The following is a 14,607-nucleotide window of genomic DNA, read 5'->3' as shown; positions in this document are numbered from 1 at the left end:
CTGCTTTAATACAGTCTCCAAGGTAGTTAATATGGATTGAGAGGACCCCATGGTGGCTGCAGCTTATCTACGTCTGACTAATCACCACCGTTACCAATGGTACAGATGACCGCGGCTTATCTACGTCCGTCTTACAGCAAATGGGGAAAAACGAAAGCAAAGGACAGAAGAGACTGTTCAGGCCCCTTTATCTACAGGAGGCTTAGGTGACCAGTATAAAGAAGACAAGAACAATACCAAGGAGGACGATTGCTTCAGGCAAACCCTCCCAAGGCGGAGACAACCCCAGACCAAAGTCCCAGATCAGCATACCTCTCCGAACTTACCTACCTGCAGTTCTGAATCCTCCTCGTTTCCAAGGGGTCTTCGATGGTGCGGACGATGGCTTGGTCAGTTTCCCGGGTTTCGGCACCAGTTGTCCCGCGCTCTATCTCGCCCGCAAGAATGACGCGGCACACGATCAGGATCCTTCTGCAGTAAGCTTTATTGCTCCTGAGAGGAGGAGCATAAGCTATCACAAAGCGAAGACCCCACGCCCTAACGGGACTCTCCTTATATAGAGAGTTTCTCTCGCCTCGGACGTGGCAGTTAATTACTGGTCCAATTATGTCACCCGAGGTGACGTAAGGCACAGGCACCCCCGGCCTCGTGGGCAGGGAGCTCCTGCTCATGCGCAGCAGAGTTGTCATTGCAACTGTCAGGCGGATGTCAGCGCCATCTCGCCATGGCGTGGTTCCAGGGCAGCGCCCAACAGATCTTTGGGACTTAAAATTGTGGAAGGAGAGGGAAGGAGAGAACCAGCTCCTGTGGCATGTCTGTTGACCACACACACTCTGTGCAATGCCCACACAGTACACAAACACACATAAAATTTAATTTAAAAAATGGTCATTTCCAATTCAAGCAGTATCCCCATCTATATGCTGAATTAATAGGTTTCCCCTTTCTCTGTATTTAAGCTCAAATCCAAGGAATACCTTCTGTTACTTCTGCCTCTCTCCATCTTTCTAGTTTCTTCTGTGAATCCTCAACTTAAGAATATAAAGAACTGTCGGGCATTAGTGACACACGCTTTTAATCCCAACACTCGGGAGCCAGAGTGAGTTCCAGACCAAGCCTGGTCTACCGAGCAAGTTCCAGGACAGCCTCCAAAAACAATACAGAGAAATGCTGTCTCGAAAAACCATATATATATATATATATATATATATATATATATATATATATATATATAATTTACACTCTCTTTTCCATCTTGCTAGCTGTGAGAAACAGCAAGCCAATATGCATGTCTTTCTCCCTGTATCTCACTGTTTCTGTCAAGTCAGAAGCTAGTGTGGAAGGAAACAGTTGCTTGTCTTTGCCTCCTTGGAATAAATATCCCCTTATATGAGCAAGTTCTTCTGACCTTGGCTGTCTTATTGCCCATAGAACTGCCACCAGAGCCTGTTTACCATCCCATCAATGATACTTTTAGGGTTGTAACACTGATTCTGTATCCCATCAACCATTTTGAGATGTACTTGTAAGAGACCCCATTCATCAAGGAAACATGCCACCCTGTAACAAATGAGATAATAAGCGATCGCCTTGGGATTTCCTCACAAAGATGCCCTTTCAAATTCTGAGCCTTGGTTGCGTGTCTTACTCATTGCAGGAAATGTGCATCTGCCAACACAGTGATGTGGCACACGATTTCCTACCACACAGGTAGGATAACCATATCAGCATTACCCCCACAGGCGCTGCATACTCAGACCCATTGCAGATGCATGTCTGGTCCCCATAGCAGGACCCTGGAACTGCACCTCTCAACTCACCTTTGGTTCTGTGGGTCCCTGTAGATGCCAGCTGCTTTGTGTGACTTTCCCTGGAGAGATGTGGATAAGCATTTATTCCCCCAGATAGGGTGCTGGCCACAGACTCAAGAAATCCACTACCCAATGAGCTTCACTGGGTTTTATATAAAAGCATGGTGACTCAAAGGCAGCTGCACTACCAAAAAGCTCACCCTTTCTCCTTTATTCACAATGTTAACGATCTATATGTTTTCTAGGTTTTTATACACTTTTTTTTGGGGGGACAGGGTTTCTCTGTATTGCTTTGGAGGCTGTCCTGGAACTTGCCCTGGAGACTAGGGTGACCTTGAACTCACAGAGATCTGCCTGCCTCTGCCTCCCAGTGCTGGGATTATACACCACCAATACTCGGCCCTAGCTCTGTCTTTTACTATTTTTATTCAGTGTTTGGAATTCAGCTTGACCTTGCCCATACTGGAAAAACATTCAACAACTAAGCTATATCCCACATCCTATTGTCATCCTTAAAATATGTTCTGTTAAAGTACAGTGTACATGTAGTAAAACGCACAGATTTTAAGTCTTTGTAGTGAGTGGAGCATCAGGAGGCCCATATTGTGGTTTTTGTCTTTGGTCATTTCTTGCAAAGATCCCTGGTTCCTTTACTTGCAACTAATAGAAATCAGCATGTAGACTCTGTTTACTAGTTTCTGTTTCAGGGTCCTTTCAAAGATCAAATAGAAAATATAAAATTATATTTTTAAACTGTTTTTCATCATTGCTTTAATTTCTTTTGGTAGAGCTCTTCCTCTGGTTCCAGATTCCATATTCTCACAGGAAGGATTTTGGTTCTTAATTATATGAACACTTTTAACTTGACTAATTTCAGGATAATTAATTATCCACTATATACCAACAACAAGCCTACTTAGGAAAGTTCAATTTTTTTTTTTCGATGCGGGGTTTCTCTGTATTGTTTTGGAGATTGTCCTGGAACTAGCTCTGTAGACCAGGCTGGCCTCGAACTCACAGAGATCCTCCTGCCTCTGCCTCCTGAGTACAGGAAGTTCAAATTTTTTTGAAAGTTGTTAAAGCTAAACCCGATGACAGGTCAGTGCTTTGAGTGGCAGAACTCTATAAGTTACTTGTTTTCATTACAGAAAAAGCTGTTGAGAGATCATTCTGAAGTCTTGCACATACTTAATTCCAACATGTGGGAGACTGGCTGAGTTCCAGACCAGCCTGGGCTGAACAGAAAATTCCAGGGTAACCAGGGCTAAAAACCAAAAAGTTTATCGTCTCTTTTTTGCTGAAAGGTAACCTCAAGGCTTTTGCTTGTTTTCATTTCTGCTAGCCCAAAGGTCTTAGGACTGAGCTTTAGTGTATTTTCAGCAGAAGGCTTGTGAAAACAGGTAGCCTTGGAGGAGTCTGATGCTCAGGAGGAGATCCTAGTCGGCAGCAAATGCCAAAGCTGCCTATGTATACGCATATTTGTTTTGTTTTGCTTTTCAAGACAGGGATTCTCTGGATAACAGCCCTGGTTGTTCTGGAGCTCACTTTGTAAACCAGGCTGGCCTCGAAATCAAGAGATACACCTGTCACTGCCTCCTGAGTGCTGGAATTAAAGTCGTGAGTGACCACGCCTGGCCACACGCATTTTAAATTCTCCACAATAAGAGAATTTTGGAACAGGCTCTATTATAATAAAGAGCCGATTTAAAATGAGGTTTCCAGCCAGGTCGTGGTGGCACAGGGATTTAATACAGGCATTTGGGAGGGAGAGGTAGGCGAATCTCTTTCAAGGTCAACCTGGTCTACAGAGCGATTTCCAGGGCTACACAGAGAACAAAAAGATGAGGATTCCCGGAGGAAACTGAGGGCCTTGTCCTAAAAGCAAGAACTGAGGACCGTGAGCTACTGCAGAGATGTCACACTTCCGGTAACCTAACTTCCGAGTCCCTTTCCAGACCTGCAGCACTACTGGATAAAAGCAAATGCCATACATCGATTGGCTGCTTCTGAGGCTCCTCCTTATGGTAGAAACCTTTAGGGAACTTCTAGCTCCAACGTCGCTGCCTGCCCTGGATTCCCGGCTTCCTATTGGACTGCCGCTTTCCAATCGGCAAGTTTTCGGAGCCTTAGTCCTCAAGCCGCGGGGGCCATTGGCTGCAATGACGGAGTCGGAGGCTTAAGTCTTTGTAGGCGCCCTACGCGTTAAAAGCAAAGGAATAAACGCGAGCCAGGCGGCTGAGGGTCTTTGTCCAGGTTAGACGGTCCACCCCCGCCCCGCCCACACGGATCACTCTGCTCGAGACCCCGCAATTCCTCCCAGTGGTCTCCGAGTGCGCTTGCGCGGTAACAGCCGCCCGCACTTGTGCCATTTCCCCCTTCTTCCGAGCCACCTTTCCCCCTTCCCTTCCCTGCCCCCTTCCCTGCTACCCTCCCTTCCCTCTAGGCCCTTCGGTGTGGTCTCCCCCGGTCCTGATCCTTCCCCTACCCCACTCCCCCACCCCCCCAGGACCCTGGCGCCCCAGCCGCAGGTGCTGCGCCCCCGGGAGCCACGATGTGCGTCCTCTCAGAACCTGTGGGCCTCCCTACCCTCACTGTCCTCCATTTCCTCCACGCAGGCCCCCACATCCTTCAGAATGACATTGGACGTGGGGCTGGAGGATGAGCTGCCCGACTGGGCTGCCGCCAAAGAGTTTTACCAGAAGTACGACCCTAAAGACGTCATTGGCAGGTGAGCCTTGGCCGGGAATACAGAGAGAGGTTCAGAGAAGTCGGATCCCAGCCAGATATAAACGATTCATGCTGAAGGCTGGCTAGCTGGGAAGTGGTCAGTGGAAAACAGTGACTAAACTGGTATTCTGAGTTAGTTAACCCTTTTTTTTTTTCTAATCCATTCATTTATGTAGTCAACAAACTTGGCTGAAGCACCAAACTTGATTGTCTGCCAGACACAAAGCTGAACACCGGGAGGGTAGAAAATACCTATACTTCAGCTGAGCGTTGGTGGCGCATACCTTTAATCCCAGCACTCGGGAGGCAGAGGCAGGTGGATAGCGAGTTCCAGGATATGCTCCAAAGCTACACAGAGAAACCCTGCCTCGAAAAACAAAAAAAAAAAAAAAAACAAAAAAAAAAAAAAAAGGAGAGAGAGAGACAGAGACAGAGAATGAATGCCTATCCTTCAGTTAAAAGGGAGGGAAAGAAAGAAGCACGTGGGTGGTTGGAAGGTGTCCAACTAGCTAGGTAGGGATCTTATCTAAAAGCTACTGTAGTCGTCACCACCCCAGATGCTCTTTGGTGTTTAGTTTCAGAAGCATAGTGTATTGGTTATGCTGTGTTAGACACTAATGATAGTAGCTGAGTTTACATTCTAACAGTCGAGACCGACAATTAAAGCAAGCTAAAAGTTAATGCAAGTGTTGCGGGGACAGTGAATAGGCAGTAGGATTAAAGCAATGAAGCTTCCACGGACAAGGAGCATGAGGAGATGTCTGGAAAAATGCCAGGAGGGGGTGGGGTTTGGGAGGCTTTGTTTGTTTGTGGTGCTGGGGATCAAAGTCAGTGTCTCCGTCGTGGTATAGACAAGTGCTTTTATCGCAGAGCTGTTTCCTCATCGGACAGCACAGGCACAGCGAAGACCTGAGCTGAGGCGGGAGAGGTCTCATGGGGGCGTGGAGTGCGTTGCTCAAGGCAGTGGCTACACTGTAGTAAGAGTTGGGAAAGACAGCGGAAACTAAGTAGGAGGAGTGAGTACGCTAGGGCTGTAGGCCATGGTAAGGAACTTAATTTTTTTGTTTGTTTGTTTGTTTGCTTTTCAAAACAGGGTTTCTCGGTGTAGCTCTGTAGACCAGGCTGGTCTTGAACTCACAGAGATCCGACTGCCTTTGCCTCCCAGTGCTGGGATTACATGTGTGCGCCACCACCGCCCAGTGGAGCTTCAGTTTTCTCGTAGTGCAGCTGCATGTTTTTCCACTGGTAACATGATGTGAGGATGCTTGTGAACAGGGACCGTCTTCTTCCTGCACCTCAGTTAACTGAGAACAACAGCAGAATCTTGTGGTGATATATTATTTATGATGTATTAAAGTTCGCCTGAGGATTCAGAAAACAAAGTCAGCCACAAGCCATAGAAGCCAGGCACACGCGTTCAATCCCAGGACTCAGGATTAAGAGGTAGACTGATCTCTGTCAGTTCAAGGCCACACTGACTACAGGAAATTGATCCAGTGCTGAAGAGAAACAGCTCACACAAAGATCTCAGCACTTGGGATCACACACCTTTAATCCCAGGACTCATGAGAGGTATCTAAGACAGGAACAGGGTCTCAGAGCTGGCATTCATTCTCCAGCCGCTTTGAGGATAGGAAGACATTGAGTCTCAGGAGTCTCCAGCCACACTGAGGAGACACAGCAGTCTGGGATTTCAGTCTGAGGTTTGGCGGAGGCAGGATCACCTTTCAGTCTGAGGTAGAATGAGAGCTAGTGCCCAGCTGCTTTGCTTTTCTGATCTTCAGTATCAGTCTCTGCATCTTTTATTTATCGTGCTACGGAATCTACCTTCTGTTTTGCTGTTGAGTTTGGCATGAGTTGGATAATTGTGTTAGGATACTTTTTAACATGGTGGCACTTAAAACACTTAGATTTTTTTGTTGTTGTTGTTGTTGTTTTTTTTGTTTTTCCGAGACAGGGTTTCTCTGTGGCTTTGGATGCTGTCCTGGAACTCACTCTGTAGACCAGGCTGGTCTCGAACTCACAGAGATCCGCCTGCCTCTGCCTCCCGAGTGCTGGGATTAAAGGCTTGCGCCACCACCGCCCGGCAAAACACTTAGATTTTTAAAAAGATCTTTCTGGCTTTTACGTAGAGATGGCTAGGACAGGGGCAGTGATGGCGGTGAGTAGTGGTGATTGCAGGCGGAGAGCAGTGGGCAGGGTAGTGCAGTGGCGATTGCAGACGGAGAGCAGTGGGCAGGTTCAGGGAATGGTTTCAAATGAGATTGGATATTGATCATGGAGGAAGGGGAGAAAACAGGTGACTTAAGGTTTTTATTTGAGCACTTGAGTACTATTTACTGAAATGAAGGAGACTGAGAAAGAATTAGATTGGGGAGTGGAGTGAACAAATCAGGAGTTTCATTTTGGAAATACTAAGTTGGAGATGCCCCAGGGGATGGCACTTTCAAATGGGTTTGAGTCTGGAATCCAGGAAATCTAGATGACAACCATAAATTTGGGAGGTGTCAAGATGTAGAAAATAGTTGTGAGGAGGGATCCTCTAGAGGGGTGAGAGGGCTCAGGCCCTGTGTCAGGGCACCACCTAGCAATCATTTAGAAGATCCACCAAGGAATGTGGGGAAATATTGGTGAGCTAGAAAGGAAAACAGAAGAGTGCACTCCTAGAAGCCTCTGCTATGGGAAATGTTTCAGAGGCCTGGGAAAGACAGGGGTGTGGGTTAGAAAAAGCCAGACACATTTAGATAGCACATAGGGATGTCAGTAAGCAGGTGGGACTAGGATCCTGATGAGAAATTAGGGGTCAAAGACAATATAGTATGTGAGTTGCAAATTAGTATTTAAAGCTTCTAGGATTCAATGCAGGTCACCAGGGAACAGACTGTGTCTTAGTTACTGTTATATTGCTGTGAGGAAACCATGACCAACTTATTTTGTTTTTTTGTTTTTTTTCAAGACAGGGTTTCTCTGTGGCTTTGGAGACTGTCCTGGAACTAGCTCTTGTAGACCAGGCTGGCCTGGAACTCACAGAGATCCGCCTGCCTCTGCCTCCCAAGTGCTAGGATTAAAGGTATGCACCACCAGCGCCCAGCAAGAAATATATTTTGGTGACAGAGCCCAAGCATGGAATCCATGTGCCTCTTAACAAAAGCCAAATGGACTTTCCTGCCTCTATCTTATTAACATTTTCAACATCCCTTTGAGATTTTTTTTCCCCCACATTTAGAGTTGTAGATGATAAAGTCCAGATGAGTCACTAGGTCATTTCTATCAGTTGGTGGCAAATTGGTGACCTACACTGAGATCCTAGTCTCAACAGATCTTTTCTTACACGCAGAGTGTTAGAGGGAGGTTTGGGTTTGGATGGAGACAGATAGTTTCTTACTACTTGCTGCCATGGGCAGACTCTGGGGCTGTGTGAAAAAGCCTTGTTCCTGGCTTACACACAAAGGGAAGGATAAAGCCTGGATTTCACCAAGTCATCTGCCAGAGTTCCTGTGGCCTTTGTATGACACCTTGCTGGTTGGTACTCACATGCCTGAGGATACTGTGAAGCTATTATAGGCCAGGCTTTGTTCCTGTGGTACTTGTCCTATTGTCAGATGGGTCTTCAGAGTCTGGGATAGCAAGCATAATGGTCTCAAGACTCTACTCTATATGGAAGTAAGGATGTAGGAGCTAGATGTGGTGTAATCTTAGAACTTTAAGTAGCTGAGGCAAGAGCATTGAGTTCAGGGCCAGCCTGGGCTACATAGCAAGACTTAGTCTTGAGGGTATAGTGGCACCCACTTTAGTTCCAGTACTTGGGAGGCAACGGCAGTCAGATCTCTGTGACTTCAAGGCCACCCTGGTCTACATAGTGAGTTCCAGGACAGCCAGAGCGATATAGTGAGACCCTGGAGAGAATAGGGGAGGCCTGACTTGACTATCATTTGATTGCTTCTGTTAGAGGAGTGAGCTCTGTGGTTCGCCGCTGTGTCCATCGAGCTACTGGTGATGAGTTTGCAGTGAAGATCATGGAGGTGACAGCTGAGCGACTGAGTCCTGAGCAGCTGGAGGAGGTGCGGGAAGCCACACAGCGAGAGATGCACATCCTTCGCCAGGTCGCTGGCCACCCCCATATCAGTGAGGCTGCATTCCCTGTTCCTGCTGGCTGACAGCCCCCCATGTCTGCTGGCCTGTTCTTAACCCATACCCTAGAATCGCCTCCAGGTCTCTGTTCTTCCTCCTCACTCTCTCTACCTCCAAGAGAGGCCAGTCTTAGGGTCCCTGTAGCCCCCTTGGCACTCCTTCCTTCCTGATAGAACAGTCTAGTGCTGCCTTTGGGTGGAAAAGCCCCTGGGGTGCGGCTGCCCCTCCCATCGCTCTCTGCCTCTCTGCCTCTTTCCCCAGTCACTCTCATCGATTCCTACGAGTCTTCTACCTTCATGTTCCTGGTGTTTGACCTGTGAGTATCACCCTGCCCGTCTGAGAAGCCTGTTCCTTGTCTCCATGTGTGGCCCCAGAGTTATAGCTCCGTGGGCGGGAGACTACTTTGTCTGTCTTGCTCTGCTCCTGCCAGGTGTCTGTACTCCTGCCTCCCTGAAAGCCCAAGCCACAGGCCTTCTTAAGTGCTATGAGTGAGGCAAATATTTGAAGACTAATAGTGATCAATCAAAATGCCAAGAGTTGTAAAGACCCAAGGGGTGGGTTCCTGTCCCAGTCCTTCATATATAAACCACTGGGAAGGAAATGACTAGGCACCAAGTGTTCAACAGTGAACTAATTCCTTATCAAAGTCCTCACCCGGCACCCTTCCCTCATTTAACACACTGTACGGATGTCCACCCCCGCCTAGGGTTCTTTTTCTTTGGTTTATTTGAATCTGATGTTAAGAGTGCAAACTAATTGCAAAAGTATTTCAAGAGTATTATTTAGACAGGCATTATGCCTGTAACCCCAGTACTCGAGAGGCTGGGGCAAGAGGATTTCAAATGCAAGGCTATGTACCAAGACCCTGTATCTGGGAAAGGAGGGAATAACCTGAATACCAAGAATTATCACACCTTCATAAAAAAATCATGGAGCTGTCCAGTGACCCTCTTGAGAAATCTAAGGGAAACAGGAAATGTCTATTAACCGTCCTGTAGAATTGAGGGCAATGACAGACTGTTTTGAGTATTGATCAGAATTGTAATTCTTTTGGGGGGGTGTTTCGAGACAGGGTTTCTCTGTGTAGCCCTGGCTGTTCTGGAACTCACTCTGTAGACCAGGCTGACCTTAAACTCACAGAGAGCCACCTGCCTCTGCCTCCCGAGTGCTGGGGTTACAGGGATGTGCCACCACCGCCCAGCCCAGAATTTTAATTACTATAACCTCAATTTTATTATTTATAGTTTTATTATTTATTTATGTTGTTTTGGGGTATTTGTTTTGTTTTGAAACAGGATCTCACTTTGTAGCCTTGGTCAGTTTGGTCTTTTACTCACAAAGATCCTCCTGCCTTTGCCTCCCAAGTGCTGGAATTAAAGGTGTGTGTCACCACACCTGCTGTAACCTCAATTTTAAAGGATGATAAAATAAGCAAATTCCGCCGTGTGGTGGTGGCGGCGGCGGCGGCGCACGCCTTTAATCCCAGCACTGGGGAGGCAGAGGCAGGTGGATCTCTGTGAGTTCCAGGCTGGGCTGGACCGATAGCCTCCAAAACAATACAGAGAAACCCTGTCTCGTAAAAACAAAACAAAAAAAAATAAGCAAATTCCAAAATGCTCTCATTCTACCTTATGGTAACTGTTGACTGAACTTTTTGCTCATGTTCTACAAGGTCTCTTGCAGCTGTAGTTGCTTTCAGATAAGAAAGACCTCCAGTGAATTATTGTCACAAGAAGTCACTATTCTTACTAAAAAGTGTCCCTTCATGGCACATTAAGGATATTTCAACCACCAACCCACTGTGTCAGAAACTGCCCTGGAATCCAGCTCACACCTGGAATGTTCTCTCCCATTCTTCTGCTGGCCACAGAGGTATCTCTCCTCACTAGCCTTGTCATCTTCTCAGTAGGGTGCATCTGCCTCTTCTCCCCCTCCCCCAATTCCTTAGGATGCGGAAAGGAGAGCTGTTTGACTATCTCACGGAGAAGGTGGCCCTCTCAGAAAAAGAAACCAGGTACTGGGTAGAGCCTGATGCCCCTAGGATGTACAAGGGAGTGGTACAGGGAGAAACAGAAACAGAGTCTGTGCCTCACCCAGGTCCATCATGAGGTCTCTGCTGGAAGCAGTGAACTTTCTCCATGCCAACAACATTGTACACCGAGACCTGAAGCCTGAGAATATTCTCCTAGACGATAATATGCAGATCCGCCTTTCAGATTTTGGGTTCTCCTGCCATTTGGAACCAGGCGAAAAGCTTCGAGGTGAGGGGATTCGGGTACCTTAGGAAACTTGGGAGGGAAGGAGACCCACACATGAGGTTGGCTGGCCAGGTTGAGAACTGAGTCCCAGATGCCAAGGAAAATATGGTGAATACATGTTGAGTACCCTCTCGATGCAAAGGAATTGTGCAACTAACTTCTTTACCTTGGAGAATGGAGAAGGATAAGCAGAGGACTATGCCAAGGAAACTAGAAGAAATGAACACTGTTCAGCCTGAGGGATCCACAGAGGAGGGGCCTCCAGAGCCAGGCTTTGTCCTAGGAGTAGGGCTAGAAGGGCCCAGCCACTTGTTTGGACAAAATAAGAACTCTGTGTGGGGCTTCATTGCTGTAAGGAGCCTGGTGTGTCCAGTCAGCGTTGTGTAACATCTCACCTGGGAACCAGAGCTTACACAATGGTATTCATTCGCTGTGATGAGAAATATTTCTGAGCCAGGCAGTGGTGGCGCACGCCTTTAATTTCAGCACTCGGGAGGCAGAGGTAGTTGGATCTCTGTGAGTTCAGGGGCAGCCTGGTCTATTGTTCCAGGACAGCCTCCAAAGCTACAGAGAAACCCTGTCTCGAAAAACCAAAAAAAAAAAAAAAAAAGGAATTCCAAGAGATAATTTGTAAGCTATCTTGTACTTTATAGTTTTGTATTGTACATACTAATGGCTATCAAATAATGGGCATTTACTATGAACAGGTACCACACCAAATCTCTCTCTTTTTTTTAAAAAAGATTTATTTATTTATTTATTTATTATGAATATAACACCCTGCCTCCATGTATGTCTGCACCCCAGAAGAGGGCGCCAGATCTCATTATGGATGGCTGTGAGCCACCATGTGGTTGCTGGGGATTGAACTCAGGACCTCTGGAAGAGCAGTCGGTGCTCTTAACCTCTGAGCCATCTCTCCAGCCCTTTTCTTTGTTTTTCAAGACAGGGTTTCTCTGTGTAACAGCCCTGGCTCTCTTGGAATTCACTCTATAGACCAGGCTGGTCTTGAACTCACAGAGATCCTCCTGTCTCTGCCTCCCAAGAGCTGGGATCAAAGACATGCCACCAGGAGTCTCCTCTTTATAACTAGGCATGAAGACAAGAGATGCCCACGCCCCTCAATCACTCGCCTGGATCCCCCGCCCCCTCCCCCCCGGGCAGTCTGACTTCGCTCGTGGCTGCTGTGCTTCCTTTCTCCTGGGCTCCATGGAGACCTCCTGGCCCTGCCTGCGTCACCCTCTTTCTTGCCTTGAGTGACTCAGGTTTCACTTTAAACCTCCACTCAGGAAGGTCCCTGCTTTTTGTGTTTTCTTCATCACATGGCTTGTACTCTGTTACTGCTTACTTGCTTCCTGAAAGATAGTGAGCTTGGTACATCTACCTCGTGACAGTCCTATAGAACTCTTAGTACATGCTAGACAGTCAAATAGTTGCATTCCCAGTCTTTTTCAATTTAGGGTTATTAAATTCTCTTGGAAGTACAACATGGAATAGTTTGGAATTTCTGAAATCAAAGAATTGGTACCTTTGAGTGGTAAAAAGAAACTAAAAATACAGATTTGTGTCAAGTGATGGAGGAACCTAGACTTACTCCTGATGCCATGATAGAAAATTGAGGGGTTTGAGTTTTTTTGGGGGGAGTTGTTTTGTTTTGAGGCAGGGACTCTATGTAACCCTGTCTATCCTGGAACTAGCTATGTAGACCAGCATAACTCATGTAGACCATACACAGCTCAAGGAAGGCTTTTTAACAGGGACTACCCCAGTATGTGCTGGGCATGGTAGCACACTCCTTAAGTCGAGCACTTGAGAAGCAGAGGCAGACAGATCTGAGTCTGAGGGCAGCCTGGTCCACATAATGAGTTAGTTTCAAGTCAGCCAAGGCTACCCAGTGAGATCCTCTCTGAAAAAAAAAAGGAAAAACATTCAGGCTGGGGATACAGCTCAGTGGTAGAATACTTGATTAGTATGTATGAAACCCTAGGTACAACCCCAGGCACTAGGGAAGAAAGAAATCCTGTCTTTCAAATTGAAGAGAAGCAAAAAGAAACCCATATTTCTGTTTGTTCTCCTTTGGTTGAATGGTGGTGCCACTCATCAGATTGGAGCCTGTGAAAGGGAGGAAAGGCTCGACAGACAGCAATGCTTTTCACATGTATTACGTATCTAATAATGTAACAAGTTGTATTGATGAATGAGTAGCTTGGCTTGGCTTGAAGGTAGAGGAGGTAAATGATGTGGTTGAGTGACCTTGAAGTCATTCCCAAACTGGGTATTCCTAGGAAGGCCTCTATGAGCTTTCGTGGGAATATAAGTTGGCTAGCTAGGGACATGACCTTGTTCTAAGGCTCGGCAGGAAACACAGAAGCAGAGAGGGAACACTCTTTCTCTTGTAAAATTGAGAAGGCTCTGGTGTTTAGGATTCTGGAGGGGCTAGTGGCATTCCTTCAGTCTTCTCCCCTCTCTCCCCAGAGTTGTGTGGGACTCCAGGGTATCTAGCACCAGAGATCCTTAAGTGCTCCATGGATGAAACCCACCCAGGCTACGGCAAGGAAGTGGACCTGTAAGTTTGTGTCATCCCTTCCCCTCTGTGTGTCATGTCTTTGCCTGTTACCTGGGCCAGTCTAACCACCATCTCATCCTCAGCTGGGCCTGTGGGGTGATCTTGTTTACACTTCTGGCTGGCTCACCACCATTCTGGCACCGGCGCCAAATCCTGATGCTACGCATGATCATGGAAGGCCAGTACCAGTTCAGTTCACCCGAGTGGGATGATCGTTCAAACACTGTCAAAGATCTGGTGAGTAGGGGCCATGAGAGGACACTGTGGAAGACCCAAGATCTGACTCTCATGCTGTGAGGTTTCTCTAGATCTCAAAGCTGCTGCAGGTGGACCCCGAGGAGCGCTTGACAGCCGAGCAAGCTCTACAGCACCCCTTCTTTGAGCGCTGTGAAGGTAGCCAGTCCTGGAACCTCACACCTCGACAGAAGTTCCGGGTAAGCCTGAGAGTGGCAGGGTCCGCACCCAGGCCCTGCCCTTCTCCCTGTACTGCATGGGGCTAACACCGTCCCTTTTCCCAGGTGGCAGTGTGGACAATACTGGCTGCTGGACGAGTGGCGTTAAGCACTCACCGTTTACGACCACTAACCAAGCACGCACTGTTGAGAGACCCTTATGCACTGAGGCCAGTACGGCGCCTAATTGACAACTGTGCCTTCCGACTCTATGGGCACTGGGTGAAGAAGGGTGAACAGCAGAACCGGGCAGCTCTCTTCCAGCACCAGCCTCCTAGGCTTTTCCCCTTTGTGGCCGCTGAAGAAGAAGGAGACTCCAATGCTATCACAGAGGATGAGGCTGTACTGGTGCTGGGCTAGGACCTCATTCCTGGCAAGCCAGAAAGCAGGACTCTCCAGAAGGAGATTTTTTTTTTTTTATCATTCCAGCCTGTTGGGACTCAGAGCTTAGCCCTGCCTTGCCAAGCCTACCACTGATAATGCTACTCACCACAGAAACCAGCCCTCTCCCTCTGCCCATCCCGGACTTGGAGATCAGGGCTGAGATGGAAGGGAACATCTCCCAATGTTGTGCCTGGCCTTGTCATCGCTGTCTGTGCTGAAATAAACCTGCTACAATCCTGGGCGGGCCAGTGCCCATGTCTGCTCTCTGGTTGCATAGG

The 14,607-nt window shown here is 47.5% G+C and overlaps 1 protein-coding gene across 4 annotated transcripts; it reads left to right on the top strand.

Annotated features, from left to right (window-relative positions):
• Positions 1 to 3,905: 3,905 nt before the first annotated feature.
• Phkg2 (phosphorylase kinase catalytic subunit gamma 2) lies at positions 3,906 to 14,568 on the top strand. 4 transcript variants are annotated; one of them, XM_005064358.4, is made up of 10 exons: positions 3,906 to 4,064; positions 4,427 to 4,539; positions 8,488 to 8,663; positions 8,931 to 8,985; positions 10,618 to 10,683; positions 10,767 to 10,930; positions 13,403 to 13,493; positions 13,577 to 13,730; positions 13,802 to 13,927; positions 14,012 to 14,568. In XM_005064358.4, the coding sequence occupies exons 2-10, from the start codon at positions 4,445 to 4,447 to the stop codon at positions 14,303 to 14,305; spliced, it is 1,221 nt and encodes a 406-aa protein (XP_005064415.1). In that variant the 5' UTR covers positions 3,906 to 4,064; positions 4,427 to 4,444; the 3' UTR covers positions 14,306 to 14,568. The 4 variants fall into 4 exon arrangements, with proteins under 4 accessions (XP_005064415.1, XP_040609764.1, XP_040609770.1 ...); XM_040753830.1 differs by lacking the exon at positions 3,906 to 4,064 and having other exon boundaries at positions 4,152 to 4,539; XM_040753836.1 differs by lacking the exons at positions 3,906 to 4,064; positions 4,427 to 4,539 and having other exon boundaries at positions 8,488 to 8,599.
• The last annotated feature ends 39 nt before the right edge of the window (positions 14,569 to 14,607 follow it).

Source organism: Mesocricetus auratus, unplaced genomic scaffold, assembly GCF_017639785.1.
Source record: "Mesocricetus auratus isolate SY011 unplaced genomic scaffold, BCM_Maur_2.0 Super-Scaffold_4256, whole genome shotgun sequence".
NCBI classification, from domain to species: domain Eukaryota; kingdom Metazoa; phylum Chordata; class Mammalia; order Rodentia; family Cricetidae; genus Mesocricetus; species Mesocricetus auratus.
The sequence above is the reverse complement of the archived record's forward strand: the minus strand, read 5'-3'. Positions and strand labels throughout refer to the sequence as shown.